General features: G+C 34.4%; 1 protein-coding gene and 1 pseudogene across 1 annotated transcript in view; one reads left to right on the top strand and one right to left on the bottom strand.

Annotated features, from left to right (window-relative positions):
- The window catches only part of TRHDE (thyrotropin releasing hormone degrading enzyme), a 396,326-nt gene that overhangs the window by 68,312 nt on the left and 304,961 nt on the right, over positions 1 to 23,053 (bottom strand). Inside the window, exon 12 of the mRNA XM_021092004.1 lies at positions 22,746 to 22,801. Within this exon, the coding sequence (XP_020947663.1) occupies positions 22,746 to 22,801 (56 nt within the window). The remainder of the gene's footprint in view (positions 1 to 22,745; positions 22,802 to 23,053) is intronic.
- LOC110260705 lies at positions 4,095 to 5,937 on the top strand (annotated as a pseudogene).

Genomic DNA, 23,053 nt, shown 5'->3' with positions numbered 1-23,053 from the left:
AATGAACTTCAAGAAAGGCAACATTTTCAGTCTCATTTTCCTTCTTTATAAATGGGAGCAATGGTATTTACCTCCCAGGGTCATTGTAAGGGTTAAAAAAGAAGAAACAGATGGATATTTTGTAAACCCTAAAGTGTCACACAAATGTAGAGAGCCTTAAGGCTGAAGAACTAGAACTAGAATTCAGCAACCACGTGTTCTGCATGTGTATTCTGACCTTGATTTGTTCCTTACACTGAGCTACTAAACTCATGGATAGATCCCAGCACATTCATTTTCCCCTTAGGGACAAAGTACCAAATGGTAGTGTAATTGCCAAGGGAAAATTATTACTCTGTTCTGAATTATTTCTATCATAAATCCAAAACCAGTCAAACAGGCTCTGTCACAAAAACGACAGGGTTGCTGTACAGTGATGAGAATCCCACATACAAGTGCCCCATAAATCCGAGAGTATCACAACCCTCCAAAGTCATTCTGAATCATGTGTTTAAATCAGAAGTGGGAAGCCAGGCTGGAGGTATGTTGGTCAACACTGTGGAAATAATGAAAATGAGGTGATTTACTCATCTGTCAGCTGGAGAAATATCCTGTCATCTATCTTATGTAAATTGTACAACATGTGACAAGCATTTTGTTTTTCTTTACAACATTTCCATGGCATTAAAGGAAAAAAAAGTCTTCTCATTTAGTAATGATAACAATCATCCACATTCCTCTTAAATTCAATCATAGCTGCTACTAGCATGTCAAAGAAACAATTTCAAGCAATAATAGTGAATAAGAGAAAAGGGAGAGAGAAGGACGCACCTTCTGTTCATGCCATGCATTTCCTCCTTCTCTAATATTAGTAAAAGATATTCATCTTTACTTATGGAGAAATTGAATATCTAATCTAATTCTTTATGATTTAAAATGATATTTTCCTGCCTCCCATAACATTATACCCTATTTGTAAATGGGTTAAAAGCCACTCAAAGCCATTGCAGATGAAACATTGAAAGTAAAAAAAAATGCTTTTTATTACCAGTGAGATAGAAAAAGGACTTCTACTATATAATTCATTATATAGAAGAATGATTAATATCTTGAAAGATATAGTTGTGCCCACTTGAAAACACCTTCTGGGGAAGCAAGTGAGTTGGCAAGATTTTTGATACTATGTTCTTTACCAAAACAATGCTAAATGATAACCTAAAGGACAAAGCTAAACAAACCGGCTGAGCCACAAAGAGTACAGTCAGTGGGTATAAAGGGTATATAAACTGTATACAGAAACAATGCTATCAACTTACTTGAGAACTGGTACCAAAATGAGTTTTAGATTTGGGAACATTTTCAATTCTTAGAATTAAAACACACTGAGATACTTTTGAAATCAGCTAACAACTACATATTATAATAATAGGTAATTTTTGTCCTTTGGGACACTAGCTTGTAGACTATTTATAAAACCTCCAGAGACAGAAGTGAGGAAGGCAATAGCTTCTTCTAATGGCTACATAGCTTATCACTCAATTTTAGCTCCAACTTCCAGTGCGACAAATTTCAGAAGATATACTATTTACATAGAAATATTTAATTAATCTGGATCCCCAACTCAAAAATATATGACCTTAACCTTTCCTTGATTTTCTTTAATGTGGATGGTGTTAAAAAAAAAAAAAAACCTTAGGAAAAGTAATGATAATGATGTTCTCACTCCTTAATGATGATTAGCAATTAGAGGACATTAATGGTATAGATTTACTGTGTTCTAACAATGACACTCATTAATTTTAATAATAGTCTTATAGTTAAGTCCTTGCTTACTGTCTGAAAACTTATCCCTCATTATCACCTGAAGGAAGTAATTTTTAAAAGTTGAAGCATCAGTGAAAATACAAACAATGCAAAAAGTGCTAGCTAATTCAGAACAAATATATATGTATATTATTAAAATATTAGCATAAAGATAAGATATATAATTTTTACAAGAATAATAGGTTTAAAATGTTTTATATTTTTGCTAAAGTGATCACATGTAGTTCAACATTATGAAGCTGAAAATGATATATTTTGTAAAAATTAGAAATTTCTCTCTAGTAAGAGAACATCTTGTATGAGTAGAAAATTCTAGAATCTTAATTTAAGGAAAATCATTACCATTATTATTTTATGTACAATTATAGTACAACAATAATTTTCATAAGATTTGCAAATTTAATATTAAAAGTAAAAGCATATGAGAAAGTAGCAAAGTGATTAAAATCTTTTAAAGAATTTATAGAGTTTTAGAAAAATGACAAGACTACTGGGATACTCCATGTGACTAAAATGCCTTCTAAAAACTTATACTTGACACACGTTTCTTTCAAAAGGAAATTTATCTTAGTTAAACTGTCTTAAAATATTTTTCCTATGCATTTATCCATAGTTAAATCTGTATCCACTGAGTCTCTAATAAGAAAAAATGAGAAAACCATCAGATGTATACTTTCTACTAATTCTTGTTTCCCTATGGATTTTTACTTGTTGAATTATTTCTAAATTTTCTTGGTTTAAACATTTGCCTTCTATTTTGCAGCCTTAATTTCCTTGTTTCCTTTGTTCCACATACAGTGGATTCAAGACTTACCATCATTCCTTTGCAATCAAAGGATAACTTGACTACATTAAAAACTTTGCATTCTATCCACTGGAATATTCTTTGCTTATAGAAATCTGAGCCAGTCTGAATTTTCCACTTGCTAGGGAATTTGTTTTGTGTAATTTTTAAAGCACAAGGTATTCAAAAAATATGTCTTAATATTAATCTGTGTTTCTTCCTTAAACACAGGGTACCCTTTCAACATACATGTTGACATCTTTATTATAAGAAAGTTACTCCAGCTACAGCTTTAATCTTTTTCATTACATAATATTAAGTGCTCACGCGCGCACACACACACACAGCCCAACACACAAAGACACTGGATGTCTCTTGCTTACAATATAATTTTCACTGTTTTTTTCCATTTCATTTATCTCAGTTATTTCAAGCTTATTCTCCACATCCCTGACTCTGTTTTCCTCTGTGTATATATATATAATTTTTACTGCTTCTAGCATGCCTTTCTTCCTTATGGGGCCAGATCAATTTTATTCTTTTTGTTGCCTTATCTCTTTTTTTAAGTTATTTTGCATGTCTTTAAATTCTTGTCTCAAAAAAAAACTACATTTTTTTCATTCTTGGAAATCACACAGATGAGCATAATTCAATTTTTGGCTTGATGTTGTAGTCCTTCTGCTGTTGTTATGATTCTTAACTCTTATGGTATCTTTCCATAGTTCTATGGCTTTCAGACTGGTATATGCTAAATGTCACTCTTATTTGAAAGGGTAATCCTATACAGTAGAAGTAATTGCTAATAGGGTGTGGTGTGAGAGTAATCATGGTGAACAGGCTGGATGGTAGTGGTTTACATTTAGTGTAATTGTTATTTTAGATCTGGTTCTAATCAAATCAGTGGGTCCATCTGTTTAAGGGCATATTTCTGCTCCATAGACCTATTTCAGAATATGCTGGAGAGCTGTGTGATTCATAGTTCAACCTTGCATATTGAAGGTTCTTGTTAAGGAGATTTAGCATTTAATTGTTTCTCTCCAGCTGTCTCAATTAATGGTTGCCACGCCAACTGCCACATATATTTCTTCCCCACCCCACCACATCTGCCCCCTGCTTCCTGCAGAAAGTTGAAGTTTGCACATCTTCTCTTTCAGGCCTGAATCGGTGTCCTGTTCTTCCACGTAGAGAAAGATTTAGAAATGTAACCCATAAGGAGTTCCCGTCGTGGCGCAGTGGTTAGCGAATCCGACTAGGAACCATGAGGTTGCGGGTTCGGTCCCTGCCCTTGCTCAGTGGGTTAACGATCCGGCGTTGCCGTGAGCTGTGGTGTAGGTTGCAAACGCGGCTCGGATCCCGCGTTGCTGTGGCTCTGGCGTAGGCCAGAGGCTACAGCTCTGATTAGACCTCTAGCCTGGGAACCTCCATATGCCGCAGGAGCGGCCCAAAGAAATAGCAAAAAGACAAAAAAAAAAAAAAAAAAAAAAAAGAAAAAAAAAGAAATGTAACCCATTACACCTCCAGATTTCATTATTCTCAATAAGGCAGCCCTTTCATGGATACACCTTCCATTTTTGTAGATTTCTGTGTCCCATAGTAGCTCTGTAAATACTTTCATCCATTTTCAGAATCCTTCCATATATTGGTCCATAATTCATTTTATTTGTCAGTATTTCTTTTTTCTTTCTTTTTTGGTTATTGGCAGTTGGTGCTAGGGAAGCTGAGAAGTAGTAACACATATATTACTTTCCCCTCAACTGAACATCTTAAAAAACAGAAAGAAATCAGAATAAACTGGTCCTGCTAATCTGGATCTTGAGAATGCTGTCCTTAAATCAGTGCTCTCATGTATTTCTGGTGGCATAATCATTTTTTTTTTTAGATTTTTATTTTCTCCAAGAAACTTTGTCCATCCCCCAGTCCTTCACAATGGCATTTATTTTTCCTTTTTTTTTCCTCTTTTAAATGGCAGGTTTTATGCTATCCCTGCCCCACCACTGGGAATCAGTTGTGTGAGGACAACCAACTTATTTATTCCCCAGATTTTTTTTTTAACTTGGTAGATATTTGTGTTTCACTTGCAGATATTGGACTTAGAGCTAGGGCCTTGGTTGGTATTGGAAAGATAAAATTTTAGAAAGTATCACTTCAATTTCTCATATGCTGACCAAGAGTATAAAGCAAACAAATGAATCAGCATTTCACTTATTAGAAAGAAAAAAATAGATGTCAATCCCATCTATCAGAGTTTTGTTTTTGTTTATGTTTTTGTTTTTTTGGTATCAAGCAAAGTTTTCTTTAAGACTTTTCAGTGTGAAAAAGCAGTGTGGGAATTTAATTGAAACATTTGGAAATCAATAGTGGGTGAATACCATGTTGATTCTAACTTGATATAGAGATATGATCACTGATATTGTGCTCTAGTAATTAATAATTGTAAATCAACAATTTTTTTCCTGCCACAAACTAGGTTATGTTATACAATCCATTTGTGGAGGAAAAATTTGGTCAAGTATATTTAATTTCACTTGTACACTTAGATAAGTATACTTGGTTATTTTCTGATAAATAGTGTTTTTAAGACTACTGTATTTCAAGAAAAAGAAGAGATTAAAATGGTGCTTTTAAGAACACTGTATTTCACCTTATGGACGGCACCACCATCTTCCAGTCATTCACCAAAATGACCAATACAAAGGGAGAGAGGAGGGCATCCGCTCTATGTTCTCTAAGCCCTTTAGAAAACATGGAGTTGTTCCTTTGGCCACATACATGAGAAATTCCAAGACATAAAGGGAATGGACACTGTTCAAAAAGGAATGCCTCACAAATGTTACCATGGCAAAACTGTAAGAGTCCACAATGTAACCCATCATGCTGTAGGCATTGTAAACAAACAAGTTAAGGGTAAGATTGTTGCCAAGAGAATTCATGTGCATATTGAGCATATTAAGCACTCTAAGACAGCTTCCTGAAATGTGTAAAGGAAACCCATCAGAAAAAGAAGGAAGCCAAAGAGAAAGTTACCTGGGTTCAGCTGAAGTGACAGCCTGCTCCATCCAGAGAAGCTCACTTCGTGAGAAGCAATGAAAAGGAGCCTGACGTGTTAGAACACATTCCCTATAAATTCATGGCATGATAAGTGTAAAGAAAATAAAAGACCTAGACTGTTAAAAAAAAAAAGTTGGGGGGGGAGTTCCCTCATTGCCCAATGGTTAAAGACCCAGACTAGCACCCATGAGGCTGAGGGTTTGATCCCTGGCCTCACTGAGTGGGTTAAGAATCTGGTGTTGCTGTGAGCTGTGGTGTAGGTCACAGAGGTGGCTCAGATCCCACATTGCTGTGGCTGTGGCATAGGCCAATGGCTGCAGCTCCGATTAGACCCCTAGCCTGGGAACTTCCATATGCCACTGGTGCGGCTGTAAAAAAAAAAAAAAAAAAAAGCAAGAAAGAAACAGAAAAAAACTTTTTCTCTCATTTTTACATCAGCTCTTCAGTTGAGGCATGAAGACTAGGAAAACCAGCAATTAGTTGTTTTAAATAAGCTTGAAATATAATTTCTATTTTAAAATATAGAATATTTTAAATATTAAAAGTCCCATGAAATTTATATTTTAGAATATACACAGACACACACACACCCAAACCTTCTCTTCCTAATCAAAATACAAATTGCTATCAACTCAGAAATAAAACATAAGAAGGACCACAAAAAATTGTTAATAGTTAACAAGGAAATTTATGCATTGTAATATTCTAAAGACAAACCCAACAATAATAAGATCCAGAAAAATCTCCAATTCAATAAGGCTTAATGGAGAGAAAGAAACATCTGTATTTCTACATATCAATACATTCCTATATAGTTGTGCATAACTAGAGACACATTATATTCTCCAGAGTGACAGATTTTTACTTTCTGATAGTGTTGTCTCATTAGTGATTTCAATCAAATAAACATGGTTTAAAGGGGATCACTTAAAAAGTGAAGTTGGTTGGCAAAGGAAAGATTTTAAAATGGCTTCTCTGTATTAGCAGGTCACTCTAAGTCAAAATCTGAACATTCTCTATCTAGAGATTTGAAATCAGAGAATACTTAACCCAAAATTAGGAAACAGATTTTCATAATGGCAAAGGATTATTTTTTTGAATTTAAATTTCACAAAGATGCTATCATTTTAACTTTTCCATTTTGATTTCTTCATGTGTGTCTTCCTCTACTATGTGCACTTGTTGTAGTCATCTTATTTGAGACTTCTTTGAAGATTACCCCAAAATACTGTCTACTGCTAACACGTTTGAGATCTATGACCAGATAACTGTGCACGCAGGTATCATTAGAGTATATGTGTGATGTTACTTGTTTCCTTCTTCCAGATGTTTTGCAAAGCTCACCCTAAATTTTCAACATCTTCCATGAAACATTAGGAGATTGTGAGGATATTACCCCAAAGTGATCATTCATTCCTTAAAGCACTGTATTCCTAAACTACTCTTTAACATTTATATTAAATAAACATGAAATCCTTTAGATCAATGTATTGCATTGGATAAAATCTTCCATTAGATAATTGTGAGATTATAACTCTCTAAATTTTAAGGCATCTGAGAATATTTTGCTAGAAGTTGTAGTTCATTCATATTTTTAATATATGTAGTTCATTATGTTTAATATAATAACTATTACAGTAGATTGCTCATGAGCATTTACTTAGTGAAAAAATGAAATACATGTATTTTTAACAACTGTTGTTTGAGAAAAAATTAATTTTGTTGTGAATGTTGTTTTTAAGAAATTCCTTGCTCTTAAGATCATGAAGCAGCATTTATCCAGATATATTTTCACCTCCTTTATCTATGTAATTATCAAAACTAATGAATCTAATATTAATGTTCAACCTTCATATTTAAAATTACACACTGTGTATTAGAAAAAAAATCTAGATTACAATGATATTTGTTAACAAAAGAATGCTATGAAACAGAGTTATAGAGAAAAATAAATTAAGGTGAAAACTGAGTCAACAACTTCATCAAAATTGATTCAGATTAAAACTTGAGTATACATTTTGTACTTCAGTACATTGGTATACATTTCAATGAAAACCAATTCTGAATAATTTGATTTAAATTGAGGAAAAGTTAGGTAAAAAGGACGTATTCTGGATTAACTACTTTTCTAGCCCTAAATGTCTCAATTTAATATCATATGTCTCTTGAACATCATGCAGATCCTGGTCTATCATGGACTGTCATATAACAACAGAAAGAAAAAAAAAAAAACACTTTCATGGCTGCACCTGTGGCATATGGAAGTTCCCAGGGTAGGGGCTGCATCAGAGCTTCAGCTGTCATTCTATACCACAGGCACAGCAACACCGGATCCACACTGCATCTATGATCTATGCCACAACTTGTGGCAATGCCAGATCCTAAACCCACTGAGCAAGACCAGGGATTGAACCTGCATCCTCATGGACACTATGTTGGGTTCTTAACCTGAGTTCACTCAGGAACTCCAGAAAATATTAATATATCATTTATCCAGCCCAGGGCTACATAGAATGTTTTAATTTAATTTGATCTCATTTAATATTCAAAATAAAACTCTGATGTGGATTCTCTTTTACCCACATTTTGTAATTGGAAAAATTAGAAGGAAACTAAGGATAAAAATAAGTAACTTGCTCAAGGTTAGATTTTTAGTAGAAGCTAGGATTTATTCATATTTAATTCTGAAGTCAATGATTTTAACCACTATAGTTTTCTAAACTAAAAGTTAGATGAGAGAGAAATTATTTTAAATATTTATTTCTTAAATGTATTTGGATCTAGGAGTTCCTGTTGTGGATCAGCAGTAATGAACCCAACTAGTACCCATAAGGACATGGGTTCAATTCTTGGCCTTGCTCAGTGGGTTAAGGATCTGGCGACGAGCTGTGGTTTAGGTCACAGATGTGGCTTGGATTCCGAGTAGCTGAGGCTGTGGCATAGGCCAGCAGCTGCAGCTCCAATTTGAACCCTAGCCTGTGAAATTCCATATGTTGCAGGTGCGGCCCTAAAAAGAAAAAAAAAATGTTTTGATCTAGATAGTAGAATAATATAAAAACTGAAATTAATAATATCAGTTTTAAAAATCAGCTATGCTAAAAAACACTCTCATATTATTCTGTGGAGAAATTTGCCCATCTCTAATGGCAACTTGACAATCTGTTTCAATGATTTTAACCATGGACTCAATAAACAAAGTTCCAAAAATATATCTTAGTAAACAACAAATAAATAATAAAAAATTCATGTACAAATATATTCTTCAGAATTATTCTTAAGTGAGAATTTTAAGACATTCTGAATTTCCAATAATATGAATATTTTAAGATATAGTATATATACCCATATAATAGAATATTAGAGAGTACTTCAAAATTATTAAGATAGAGAAATAAAATGCATAAAGATTGAAAAGGAAGAAGTAAAACTATTGTCATTTCCAGATGACATTACAACATTTGTAGAAAACCCTAAGAAAAATATTAAAAGACCATAAAAAATAATAAACTCTGTAAGGTTGCAGAATATAAGGTCAATATACACAATTCCTATACCTTAATAAAAACACAATTTACTTTTTTAAATGGACAAAGGATTTGAACAGATATTACATAAAAGAAGACACAGAAATGATAAATAAGTACAAGAAGATTCTCAATATTCTTGATCATCAGAGAAGTGCAATTAAATCAGCCATAATAAGATACATTCTATACACAATATAATGACTAATGTTAAAAAGACAGACAATTGGAGTTCCCGTCGTGGCACAGTGGAAACTAATCTGACTAGAACCCATGAGGATGCAGGTTCAAACCCTGGCCTCGCTCAGTGGGTTAAGGATCCAGTGTTGCCGTGAGCTGTGGGGTAGGTAGCAGAAAGGGCTGGGATCTGGCATTGCTGTGGCTGTGGTGTAGGCTAGCAGCTGTAGCTCCGATTAGACCGCTAGCCTGGGAACCTTCATATGCCACAGGTGTGGCCCTAAAAAGTAAAAAAAAAAAAAAAAAAAAAGACAGACAATCTAGGTGTTGGTGGGAATGCAAAGCAAATGGCACTGTCATGTACTGCCTGTTGGAATGCAAAGTAGTCCAGGCACTTTGGAAGACAATAGGGTAGAATCTAATAAACCATCTTACCAGACAACTCAGCAATTCCACTCCAAGGTATTTATAAGAGAAAGGAAAACATACATACACATGAAGATACTTATCCAACTATCCAGAGCAACATTATTCATAATAGACTAAAAACAGAAGCAATCCAAATGTTTAAAAAATATAGAAATCTATTTTTATTTTCTTGCTATTACTGCTTAATAAGTATTTCCCAGGAAAACATTTGTATGGGTCTGTAACCTCTTACACTCAGGAGGCTACCAAGTTACCCTGGGGTATCTCCTGTAATTATTTACCTGGTGAAGAACAACAGCTCTCTAAATAGAGTTTGTCTTGATTGCCCTCCTACCTGGGATTTTTGCTTCCACCCTGGCTCCCTCATAGTATATCTTCAATAGAGCAGCTGGAGTGATCCTATAAAAACATGCCTGATCACATCACTCTTTTGTTCAAAACCCTCACAACAGCTTTCCCTCTCACTCAGAATAAAACCCCAAATTCTTACAAAAGTCTATAAACCCTTACATAACTAGGGTTCAGTAAGCTCCTTAAACCCATCTCATCTTACTATGACCCATTCTCACTCCAGTAGAGCCACATTTACCTGTTTACTTTCCCTTGAACATACCAAGCACATTCTACCTCAGGGCTTTTGCACATGCTGCTCCTCTGTCTGGAATGCTCTATTCCCAGATGACTCCTTTATTTACCTTTTTAACATAAATAACCACTCAAATATCAACTGAAAAATGAGTTTCCCTGGCCACCATATTTAAAATAAATGCTCTGTGTCCCTTCTCCAAACTCTCTCATTCTTTTTGTTTTATTTATATACTTTAAAAGTATGTCAATCTGAAATATTTTTTTTGCATGACAAATGGACTATAATCCAATTCACTGTAACATAAACAGAGATTTTGACTATTTTATTCACTACTATTTACTATGGTGTCCATAACAGTACCTCATATACAGCAGGTGTTTATTAAATATTTGTTGAAGTAATGAACTGTCACATTGTGGATAGACCATTTGGGATTACCATTTTTATATGTGTCTATGTCTATTTTTAACTCTGATGTATTTTTAAATGTACAAAACTGTTACTATACAACTGGAAGATATTGCTAACTTTGTATTATAGAACTTTCCATATGGAAATTATTCTTACTAATAAGCATCAAAAATGGAAATAAAAAAGGCTAACCCACTAAAAGCATTTTGAAGTGCTTGCTTCTCATGCTTTTCATTATTTTCATTTTGCCTGTTTATGAAAGATGTTCTCATATCATTTATCTGTTAAGAATAAGAATACACAATTCATTTTAAAATCATGTACATACTCTTTAGAAACTGATTAACTCATCTGGAAATGAAAAGTAGATATTGAATTATGACATAAGAGGCAGGCAAATAGCTATTGAAAGATTTTCCTACTAGTTTCTATGCATTCTTATAATGATAAAATATAGATGAAGAAATAAAGAACATATGTTTCTACCTTTGAATTTGTCGTATATTTGAAAATATCTTCACCAACATTTACAACTTTCTATTGTTACATGTGATAAGTATTTAGTATATAATTCATGTTTATATTTCATCTCAGTAATAGCTCCTTTCACTAAGAAAATCACTTGATTTTAACTAAACATCAGCTATGATTCTCCAATTTAAAAAGTCTCCATTACTTTCCCCATATGAAAAGCAAGTGTGACAAAATAATCTTTCTGAGACCAAATATAATGATTTCAGCATGGCATGAAATAAGTATTATGTCTCTGTCTCTGTCATCCACCTACCTTTCAATCCATGTATCCATCATCTGTCCATCAACAAACTCATTAATGTTCACACTGTATATATAATTTAGTGAAATACCCTACATATTACAGTTTCTTTATTGAAATACAAATTTTCATATGGATTTCTCAACTCTTCACACTCTATGAAATAGCTGATAGTCTATCAATGTCAAAATTCAACAGACTGCAGTAGCATTTTTAAAATGGAAATAGGAAACCTGAGAAACTTTACAAAGCTGGAAATTAAAAAGTATGGTAAACTAGGAGGCAAGGGGCCTAGTTGCTCTGCACAGTAACTATATTTCTTTAATAATTTTAGTCTCATTATCAGTTGAAAAAGGGGAAGTAACATTTCCCCTGATAGAGCCCGGATAAAGCCCATGATCTGCCCTCAGCTTATGCAATTAATTTCCAAGGCATTTGCACACTGGGCATGCAAAAGTTATTTTCACTTGAAGTTCTTTCTATGTTGGCATTTCTGACAGCATTCCCAAGAACCCTCCACTAATTGAGAGTGTAAGTTAGCATCCACATAAAACTCTCTGATAGCCAATCATTATTCTCCTCAGGGCCTATTAGCCTTACTTGAATTTGTCACATATGGACTGCTAGACTAACATTGTCTTTCTTATTAAAACCCTCTTTATCCCTCCTTTGGTTAGCACTACCACCTGGTAACCTGGAGAATGGATACTGAACTTCTGTTTGATTCACATCCTAATTAGGTGAAGCAGCTAAGCAACTGGAAACCCCCGGCTCCCTACCTTTAGAGGCTCAAATCCACTGCACTCCAGGCCTTGACCAGTTTAGCAAGGAAGAACTCAATCTGTGATTTAAATGTAGTATGATTCCGTAGGGCCCCTTGCTACCTCTTAGCTTCTGAGTTGGCCTGTATTCATGTCTTTAAAATACTTTAAATAGGTTTTGGCATAGTTGCTGCAAGTCAAGTTTCCCTAATCTGATGTTTTCTTACATCCGAAGTAGTGAAGGCCTCTTCACTAGTACTCCATTCCACATAAGGACATTTGAAGCATTCCACACAGAAGAGTTCAAATTGCAAGCAATTAAGGGAGAACATCATGTATTTCAAATCATCTCCCAAGACTTTAAGATTTGCCACACATGCAAAAGTGCATGTTATTTTGAATTAATCACTCACCTTCATTGCACAAAATGTTGGAAATAAATTTCCTTCCCTTTAAGCTCTTCCCCAAATTATTATCTCTTCAAATATAAAAATGGAATCTTACATTTCCATGGCAAGGAGAAACTAATGTAAAATATCTATTTTTCATTACCTTTATTTGAGTTTCCTTATCAAGACAGCATTGCTATCTTAGGTAAATAACTCTTGAAGCCTAAAATAGATTTTATAAGTTCTAGGAGAAAAATATGAGTGTTTCTTTACATCATCATTGGCTGATTAGCATATTTGTTAAGAAAGACTGCTATCAGAAAAAGCCCTATGAATCTCTGTTTTTGAGAGCAAGATTTTACATATATGTAGGTCTTTATGAAAATGAGACTTTTACATAAGCAGGGTAAATGCCAGAGGATTCATTTAATTTTTCCACAGACTAAGTCGACCACAAAACACTGGTTTTCTTCTTTCTTATCGATGATTTATTGCTGAAAGAACTACTTACTTTTCCTTCCTTTTCTTTTCTTGCCTTCATCTTTCTAAGTTCCTGAGTTCCTCAAAGAATTATCACAGAATAACCACAAAAGCAAAAGAAGCCTTCTTCTCACAGTTAACGCTTGCCCCGGTAGCTCTACTATTCCTGCGTACTTACATTGTCAGTAGATGTACAAATTATTCTAGGTTTAGCTGACAGACTAGCCTACAAGAAAATTCTGCCTTGTCACTCATGATGGAAAAGTACTGAACACCTTAGGACTCAGCATGTGTATGTATGGTTGATGTGTCCCAGAATATTCATTTAAACATAAAGGTGGGAGTTCCCATTGTGGCTCAGTGGTAGTGAACTCGACTAGCATCCATGAGGATACAGGCTCAATCCCTGGCCTTGCTCAGTGTGTTGTGAGCTGTGGTGTAGGTTACAGATATGGCTGGGATCCAGCATTGCTGTGGCTGTTGTGTAAGTCAGCAGCTGAAGCTCTAATTCAACCCCTGGCCTGGGAACTTTCACATGCCACATGTATGGCCCTAAAAAGCAAATAAAATAAAATAAAACAAAACAAAAGGTCCCTTAATTATATAAAAATCCTCCAGTAGCTTTCCAGGCTTGGGAAAATTTCTGACACTGAGATTTTGAATTTTGTTTAAAGCTATCAGACAGCATATCTGAAACGGTAACATACTTAATAACAGGATTTTTTTAAAGTGTTTTTGAACACTTACAACTGAATCCCTGATGTCCCGATTGTGGAATGATCAGCTCATGATACTAGGACCCTAAGAAACTCACCCTCACTGCTGTGAGGATGCTACTCTAAGGACTTTCAGCTTCATAGGAGCACCTGCCTGCCTAAACTGACGCCATAAATTCCTTCTGGGCCTCAAAAGCAGTGGTTTTCACATTGCTGTGCATATCAGAATCACATGGTATGCTTCATAGAATGTAAATCCTTAGGTAGTAGTGGGAAGATGCAATTTTTAATAAAATATCTCAGATGGGGTGGTCCTGATGAAGACGGTCTCTCAGCTGATACTCAAAAAGAAGCAGTGAACCCGAATACGCAAAAGATTTCCTGCAAGCAGCAAATTCATGAAAAGAGAAACACTAAGATAATGCTATCACAGTGCAGGAATCCAATATAAGAGGAATGTTCAGATTTTCATGCTAAAATCATGTTACAAATATTTATTCAAGTAAAGTTGGTGTTATAAATGACCATTCTGGAGAAAGCTCTGACTAAATAATTTAAATTATCTGTGAACAGGAAAATACTTCAAACTCTCAGGAAGTTCAGAGGGATCCTAGAGAAATTCTCATGAAATCTCAGGCTTAGGTTTCAAAAAAATTAGAAAATCCAAAAAAATCACAATTTTGTGGCAAGTATGACAAAGCAGTACTAACTACAATGTGAATTACATATTTGTTTTAATTTATGAGACGTTAAAGAGCATGTATATATATATTCATTCAAACAAATTTGCATTTGGAAATCTATATTATTTATTCTTTAAAAAAATGGCTTATGCAAATCCATGTAAGCCACAAACATCACCCACACTTTTATAACTCAAGAGTGCAGGCTGTTTGCTATGAAAATGGATCAAACCTACAGAATGATGTCAAAATATCTCTCTTCTACTTTCTACTCAGCAGTCTCAGACATTAGATATTAATATTAAAACATTTTTACCTACAGAGCTGAAACACAAATTTGGCACCAGAAGGTCATAAGTTTGCTTTTGATGTAATGCAGTACAATTTATACATCTCCAAGAAAGTTTGCCTCAAGAGTCACAGGCCTGCCCTTAATGCTCCAGGAGCTTTGTACTTCTCAGAAGTACTTGGTAATTATGGTGGCTCCCCCTAAACCCTTATGCCAGGAACAACATCTGTGACTCCATCTTCAAAAGTTTTCTAAATATAGCTCAAAGGAACATGTTACCTAGCTCTCTAACCTTGAGCAAACCAACCCACGCCAGTAGGAACAGCGTGGGTTAAAAATTCAGGAATACACTTTAGCCTTTTACTGGGTTATCATAGAAAGAAAGCTGAAGACTCCCAGCTCATTACAGTAAATGTGCCAAAAATGCTTTCCAACTCTTTTTTAACATTTACTGTGACAAAGTGTTGCAAAAATTAAGACCAATGTAGAGGCCTCTTGGATATGAATTTTTAAGTAATTGCATGCAGAAAGATATAAAATGAGAGGGCTTCAAGGTGACTTTTTTGTATATCTCAAGAGAAGCTTTAGCTGATAATGACAAGTAGATAATTAAATCCCCAGCCTCGCAGATGTGAGAAATAGTGTGATCTTTTGGAAATGGCCACAAAGCTCCTGAATGGACTTGCTATGAGTCACTGCTCAGAGCACAGAAAGATCTGCCCTGGTCAGAAAGGCCAAAAGGATAAATATGAGCTAATTTTAATAACCTCTGGCCAGTGGCAGAAGATTGGAAGCCTATAGCCAACAGTAAATCTTATTTTGCAATAAACAATTTTATCACTTGCAGGATTTCATAAATATTTAATTGTAATCCTTTGCACACACATTCTAGTGGCTTAACAAAAGATAAATAAGAACACAATCATACATGGATACTTCTCCCAAATGAGTCTCATATAAACAGCTAAGAAATCACTCCTGTCTCCCTGCCCACTGAATACAATATTAAAATCCATTTTAATCAGTATTCCCAGGATTCTATTATTAATAATTCTCATGATTTCATTACAAAACACAACTAAGGAAGAAAAATATTTATGCTTCAGATAATGTATTACTTTCAAAAAAGAAAAAGGCAGGTATTGAAAAAATTCCAAAACTAAATATCCTTCGTGAAATCAGAATTTATAAAGCAGTAGACAGTGTCGGAGGGATCCAGGATTTTTAATCAGGTATTGCATAGCAGTATTCAGGTGAAGTGAGATAGCCCTGTTATCTCCTTAACAGAGTGGGAAAATGAGAACAAAAAGTCCAGTCTGCCAAGGTCTTTCTCATGACAGGTTTTGAAGTCACTCCTTCTCAATTTTCCCTACAAAAGGTTAGCACATTGCAAACATCCAGGATCCACACAGAAAAAGCTACTTGTCATCTAGCCTGGGTCAGGATGCAGTTGCTTTTTAGGCACATGATGCTCCCATTTTCTGCAGTGAGTGAAGAAATACTGAACATATGATTGTCAATAGGAACTTTAAACAAAGACTAGGAGAGCCATCCAGCAAACGTAGAACTTTTAATAAAAACTATGATGGATGAAGTCTCACAAGGAGTAGATTACTACCACTCAGTTTGCAAACAGTGTGAAGGCAGTTTTAACAAGCAAGTCCTGAAATTCAGACTTAGAAACAGAAGACATGTGTAAGGGTAGTTTTGGGGTATACTCATAATTTGCTTCTTTAAGCCATATTTTCACTGGCTCATGAACTGAATTTCCAGTTCTCCTAACCTATCTCATATTTATAAGCTCTGAAGCAAGTTGATAACAATGTATTTATTATTATACAGTCATCAGACATGTTTTAAACACTAATGATGGCTCACTAAGTACTTAGAGCACTGCTAAGTGTGACATTCATAATTTCCAGATACAATTCCTTATGCTTGTTAACAAGACACTATTTTTTTTTTTTTTTGCATTTTTAGGGCCACACCCGTGGAAGTTAACAGGATAGGTGTCAGATCAGAATTGTAGCTGCTGACAGCCACAGCCACAGCTATGAAGGATCCAAGCCGCATCTGTGAACTCAGCCCACAGCAACACTGGATCCTTAACCCACTGAGCAAGGCCCATGATTTAACCCACGTCCTCTTGATACTAGTTGGAGTCATTACTGCTGAACCACAACATGAACACCAAAGATACTAATATTTTAAAAGAGATTAAGTGCTATCTTATTTCTTAACAAAATTTGCAAACCAAGTTGTTAAGACTCTTACCCTTGTTAAGGGTTTTTAGGTGATCAGATTCTTAATGGGATAGCCTATATAACAGAATGTCTTAAAATATGCTATGCAGGCTAAAAAATATGTTATGACATTAATAATGCAATAATTTGGCATATGTTCTGCATAATTGAATTTTCTAGGAAACTGGTGACTTAATAAATAAATCAGTGCAGTAACTGCCCAAGGCAAGGGAGGTGGTGGTGATGATTATGATAATGATGGTGATTTATCTCTAGAACTCTTTTGGATACGAACAAATGTTCCAAATAATTTTCATTTATTTTGACTATTTTCAAACAAACTAACCACATAGGTCCAGAATCCAGTGATACACACCTTTATAGCTTTTTAAATTCATACTCAGAGCATGTTAATAGCTTTAAATACCAAATCCAGAGGTTATTATTTTTCCTATGGCAAATCTACCAAATTTCCAGTTTCTGCCACATATTAAGCTAATAACTTCAATATGAGTTCTTACCTTATTTAGATGCCAATTCCACTCCTTCTCGAATCTAAGTTTTAATTAATTTGTTGCATGAGCACTATTGTGGTAACTGTTCTCTTGTCCTAAGTCCATCTTTTAATTTATACCTTTTCCTGCTTTCACTTTCTCACTTGTAATGAATTTCATAGCAAATTTAGATCCTTCTAATGTTACTTCCTATATGACGAGTTCTGTAAGCTTTCTAGACCACATTCATTCTTTAGTTCCTAATGCTTTCATAATATTTTATTCATAGAACTTACAGAGTGAATACAGTTAATTGTCTGCACTGTATTGTCCCTACTAGACTATAACTCACTATAAATAAGAGATGCATCTTGTTTATTTTTATATCTCCCAATCTAGCAAAGCTTCATCAAAACAAAACTTGAAACAAAACATAAACACTCAACAGAAAAAAAAAATCTAGGCATTTTAGTCACTAATTTCAAAGTTTGAGTCATAACACAGTGACATTTGCAAGGCAATTGGTTAATTTATTCCTTATACACAAGTAATGAAAACTATAACATGTAAGTACAGAAGCTGTACCATTTTCTGTATAAGTATATACCATAAAAAATGAGGAAATAATATGACATTACCAAAACCCATGTACATAAAATTATATCCAGAAACATCCAACATACTTAGAGCGTGATTTGGGAACTTGAATCAGTGGGAAGAAATAACATGTTTTGGTATTGGAAAGCCCACATTTGAAAAGATATTAATTCTTTTAAGAAAATAACTTATAAATCCAGTGCATATCCAGTCATAATTGCAGCAGGATTTTTAATGTGTTTTGTCAAACTGATTCTAAAATCTACATTAAAAAATCTACATTAAAAATTAAGATTTTGAACAAGAATAAGAGAAAAAGTTATCAACCACAACATACTATAAAACTAAATTAATTAGGTAATATGTTACTAGTGCCGAAAAAGAACAGAGACCAATTAAACAGAATTGAATCAATTTCCTAAAATATAAGCATTTGCATTTATATAAAGATATCATTTCAAATTTGTGAATAAGAAAGCCCTTTTCAGCAAATAGGATTAAATAAGTGATTATGAATGTATAAATGTTAACTATACCACTCTTCCATTCTAGACATAGAAGCTATTAGAGAAGGAAGAGATGAGGTAACAGATGTAAAAAGAACATAGAATTTTAAACAAAAAATTTTAAATATCTTCAAAATGTTCAGATAGAGAAGGTCTCCTATAGAAGTCAGAATGAGAGACTAGAAAGTTACAAAAAGAATGACTTGACAAATAAATTAAGAGCCTTTGGGATGATGAAAGACACCACAAAGTAAAAAAAAAAAAAAAAAAAAAAAAAGACATAATAATAAGAGAAAATACTGTAAAGCTGTACACTACAAAACAGATTTATATCCAAAAACATCCAAAATACACAGGAATACAGAGTAGGAAAAATATCTCACCATCTTCTATTAGGTTTTTCTTTTTTTTTTTTTTTTCTTAACCAGGAAATAATTCACGGAAGAAAATAAAATACAAATAGCAAATTTACATGAAAAGATGCACAAGTTAATTTAACTAGTTCTGTAACAACTTCAAAAATTATTTTTGTTGGAGTTCCCATTGTGGCACAGTGGTTAATAAATCTGACTAGGAACCATGAGGTTGTGGGTTCAATCCCTGCCCTTGTTCAGTGGGTTAATGACCCAGTGTTGCTGTGAGCTGTGGGTAGGTTGCAGACGCGGCTCAGATCCCACGTTGCTGGTGGCTCTAGCGTAGGCTGGCAGCTACAGCTCCGATTAGACCCCTAGCCTGGGAACCTCCATATGCCACAGGAGCGGCCCAAGAAATGGCAAAAAGACAAAAAAAAAAAAAAAAGTTATTTTTGCTGCTAGACTGTCTAAAAAAATGTGCACACTATTAAAAGGTCTGAGGGAATCTAGGATTTCTGTGTGGTTAATGGAGAGAGGGTTCAACTGGGAAACTTTTTGGAACACAAATTGTATTAGTTATCAAAAATTTTATACTCTTTAAACCAAAATTTCACTTGCAGGAGTCAATCCTCTAAAAATGCATATGTGTATGACAAAAAATTTTTCAAGGGCACTTAGTGCAGTCTTGATGATAATAATGAAAAATTAGAAACAATAGAATAAATCTCCTTGGACTCATTTTTATAAATGAGTCAGAGAACAGAGTATATTTCTGTTCATGTAAAAAAGCTTAAACTTTATGGAAATGTAAAGAAAAAAGTCTGGAAAATAATATATCAAATATTAATAATTTTACCTGTGAAGAGAGTAAAAGTTATGGGAGGTCATGGAAGGAGTAAAAAAAGAATTTCTTACATTGTTATGTCTCTTTTGTTTTAATCAGTACAACTAGAATGCATTCAGGTGGTTTTTCAATATTTAACAAACAACCAGAAAAGGATACCTAGAATATGTATACTTAATTGCACAAAAAATAGTGGGCATGAAAGTTTATAGTCTGAGCAATTCATTCAACAAATATATGTTAGCAAAATCCTGTACCAAAGATCAAGATAGGCAGTAGTAATACAAGGATGAGATAAAAGCCCTCCTCTAAACATCATCCAAAAATCACAGGGACCCAGAAAAGTAGTTGAGCTACAAGGTGACAATTGCTAAAATACAGGTTCACAGGATGTCACCTTATTCTTGGTGGGGAGGACAGAGAAATGTTGGGTCAAACAGTGAAATGAAATTTTTTTTATGTGAGTAGTAATATTCACAGCAGACAAGGGCAGTGGGAAGGAATTTCACAAAATGGGCAAAGTCACCCTGACCTCAGGTCATGGATTCTTCAGTGTCACTGTTTGGAGTCGAATGTCACTCTCCACCACTCTCTTAAAAGCTGTTCACCCTGAACTGACACAACCCCTATTCAGCTTCCATGTCTCAGCTATGACTAGCTGCAGAAACCACACCCACTCCATATGAATGATTGAACAAAATCATTCATAAAAGCCTCAGTAAAGTACCCAGAACATTCATTTTGATTAAGTATTTGCTATTCTTCATCTGTTATCTTTAAGAAGCCAAAAACGAGAAATGTTCAGGAGATTGAACTATGGTTGATACAGGTTGGTGCCAAAACTCTGAAATATTTACTAGAATACAATGAAATATGAATAACCCTTAACTCTGTAGAGTGCAAGGTGTTTTCCAGTAAATGCAGAATAAATCTAATTTTGTGTTTATTTACTTCACTGCTAATAGGAAAATTATCTCACCATCAGTAGAACAAATTTCAATATATATTCAAGGGGATTTGCATATTTTCCTGGTAAATTTGTATAAATGATAATGAAATTGTTTACTTCAAACGTTTAAGGCTTCCAAAAACTTTGATTGAAAGCAATGTTCTATCTTAGTCAACAAGGAATTTAATTTTTGAAAAAAATTCACCCACTAAAATTAAATACAATAATTCATTAAAAAATAACTTCTATCACTTAATGCAGATGAGTCAAACATCCTGTCCTATCAATTCCCATCTGCCCTCCATCTTTTTGCTTTCTTACTATCATTTCAAACTCATAAGGATTCACATGAGCTACTGCTTCAAATCCCTTCAATCTTCTTATTACTGGATCCTTTATTATATATATAATAACATAACAGCATGTCTCTGCAGCCAGACCATCTGGACAAAGCTTTGGCCCTATCAGTTACTAGCTGTGTGACTTTAGGCAAGTTACTTGACCTCTCTGAGCCTCAGTTTCCTCACCTACCAAATAGGAATAATAATAATACATACATACATATTTATCTCATAAGGTTGCTATAACACTGAAACAAATTACTATATATAGACTAGAACAGTGTCTGAAGCCTTGTAAGTGTTTAATTAGCTACTGACAGTAGTTCTTTTCTAGTTTGCTTAACCTTTCCTTGTGGAACTCAACATAACTCTTCTTCCTGCTTCTCTCTCAGTGCAATGTTACATTAAGTACACTCTCTTCCTGACTTTCTGCCATCTCTAAATGTCTATGTAAAAATAATGTCTATGTCATACCTAATACTTTCTTCAAAGTCTTCATATCTTACTTAGTCATCATCTCCTCATATTACTATCATGGTAGGCTTTCTTTCACCTCTATTATTTCTAAAAGTTTACCCAATAGGAGTTCCCATTGTGGCTTGGCAGTAATTAACCTGATTAGGATCCATGAGGATGCAGGTTTGAGCCCCGGCCTTGCTCAGAGGGTTAGGATCTGATGTTGCCATGAGCTGAGTATAGGTCATAGAGCCCATGTTGCTGTGGCTGTGGGACAGCAGCTGTGGCTCTGATTCAACCTCTAGCCTGGGAACTTCGATATGCCACAGGTGCAGCCTTAAAAAGACAAAAAACAAAACAAAACAAAACAAAAAAAACCCAATAATATCAGATTATTAAAATCAAAACTGTACATGGATGTGAAACAATACACAATATTAAAATGACTGAGTTTTACTATTTAGTCTCAAAATTGACTAAAATAACTCAGATTTACAATGAACATTATTTTAATGGAATAGCTACTTAATGACTATTCAAAGGAAGAACTGATTTTAACATTATATATCTAACTATGAAAATAACACAAACATTACCATAACTAGTACCATAGCTTCTGCTGCAAGATTGATATGTATTTTGTCCAGAACAGCTTCACTCAGTGGAATATTTATTTCTGTCTTGCAGCACAAGCTTTTCATAATGAATCACATTCAAAAATACATTAAAAAAAGATATACTAGTATATGTCAGAGGGAAAAAAACTGCTGATGCTTGAAGGTATTTTCCATCAAAAGTTAAATATGGCACAATGGTCATTCCATAGAGTTCATTAATGAAATTGGAAAGAGATTATTAATCTCAAGTGTTAAATTGAACTTACAGCAAAAATTGATCAAGCTTCTCCTGACTCAGAAATACCCCACGGCTACTATTGATTAAGGGTTTGCGGCACTGATTATAATTCATATACAAACACAAAGAATGTAAGATAGAAATTATTTTCAAAAGATTTCTTATTCAAAACATACATACTATGTAGCTTAATAGAGGAAGTCTTGTAGGCATGCGTTTCATTGTGAAGATCCACAGGAAAAAACTTACCTGGCTAGGCTGAAGGCATCGTCGATCAAACCTGCTCGGTTACTGACAGAGAGAACCTGTGAGGTCAACAAGAGGGAAAATGGAACCACTTAGAATTAAAATGAGCCAGTGTAGGAGCATGGGCTTTGACGCATTCTTTGATATGGCTATTGATTAACATTTGTGACTTAACGGGCTCCAGGGAGTAAGATTCCCCACAGGCCTTATTTACCATAGGGAGTATACCTACACTCAGGTGGACATTAATCTCTAACCCCCTGTGACTCAGTTTACAGGAAGAAAGGACAAAGCAACCATGAGATTTACAG

The sequence above is a fragment of the Sus scrofa genome, chromosome 5 (genome assembly GCF_000003025.6).
Source record: "Sus scrofa isolate TJ Tabasco breed Duroc chromosome 5, Sscrofa11.1, whole genome shotgun sequence".
Classification (NCBI taxonomy): domain Eukaryota; kingdom Metazoa; phylum Chordata; class Mammalia; order Artiodactyla; family Suidae; genus Sus; species Sus scrofa.
Note: the sequence above shows the minus strand (reverse complement) of the source record. Positions and strands in the feature narration are given on the sequence as shown.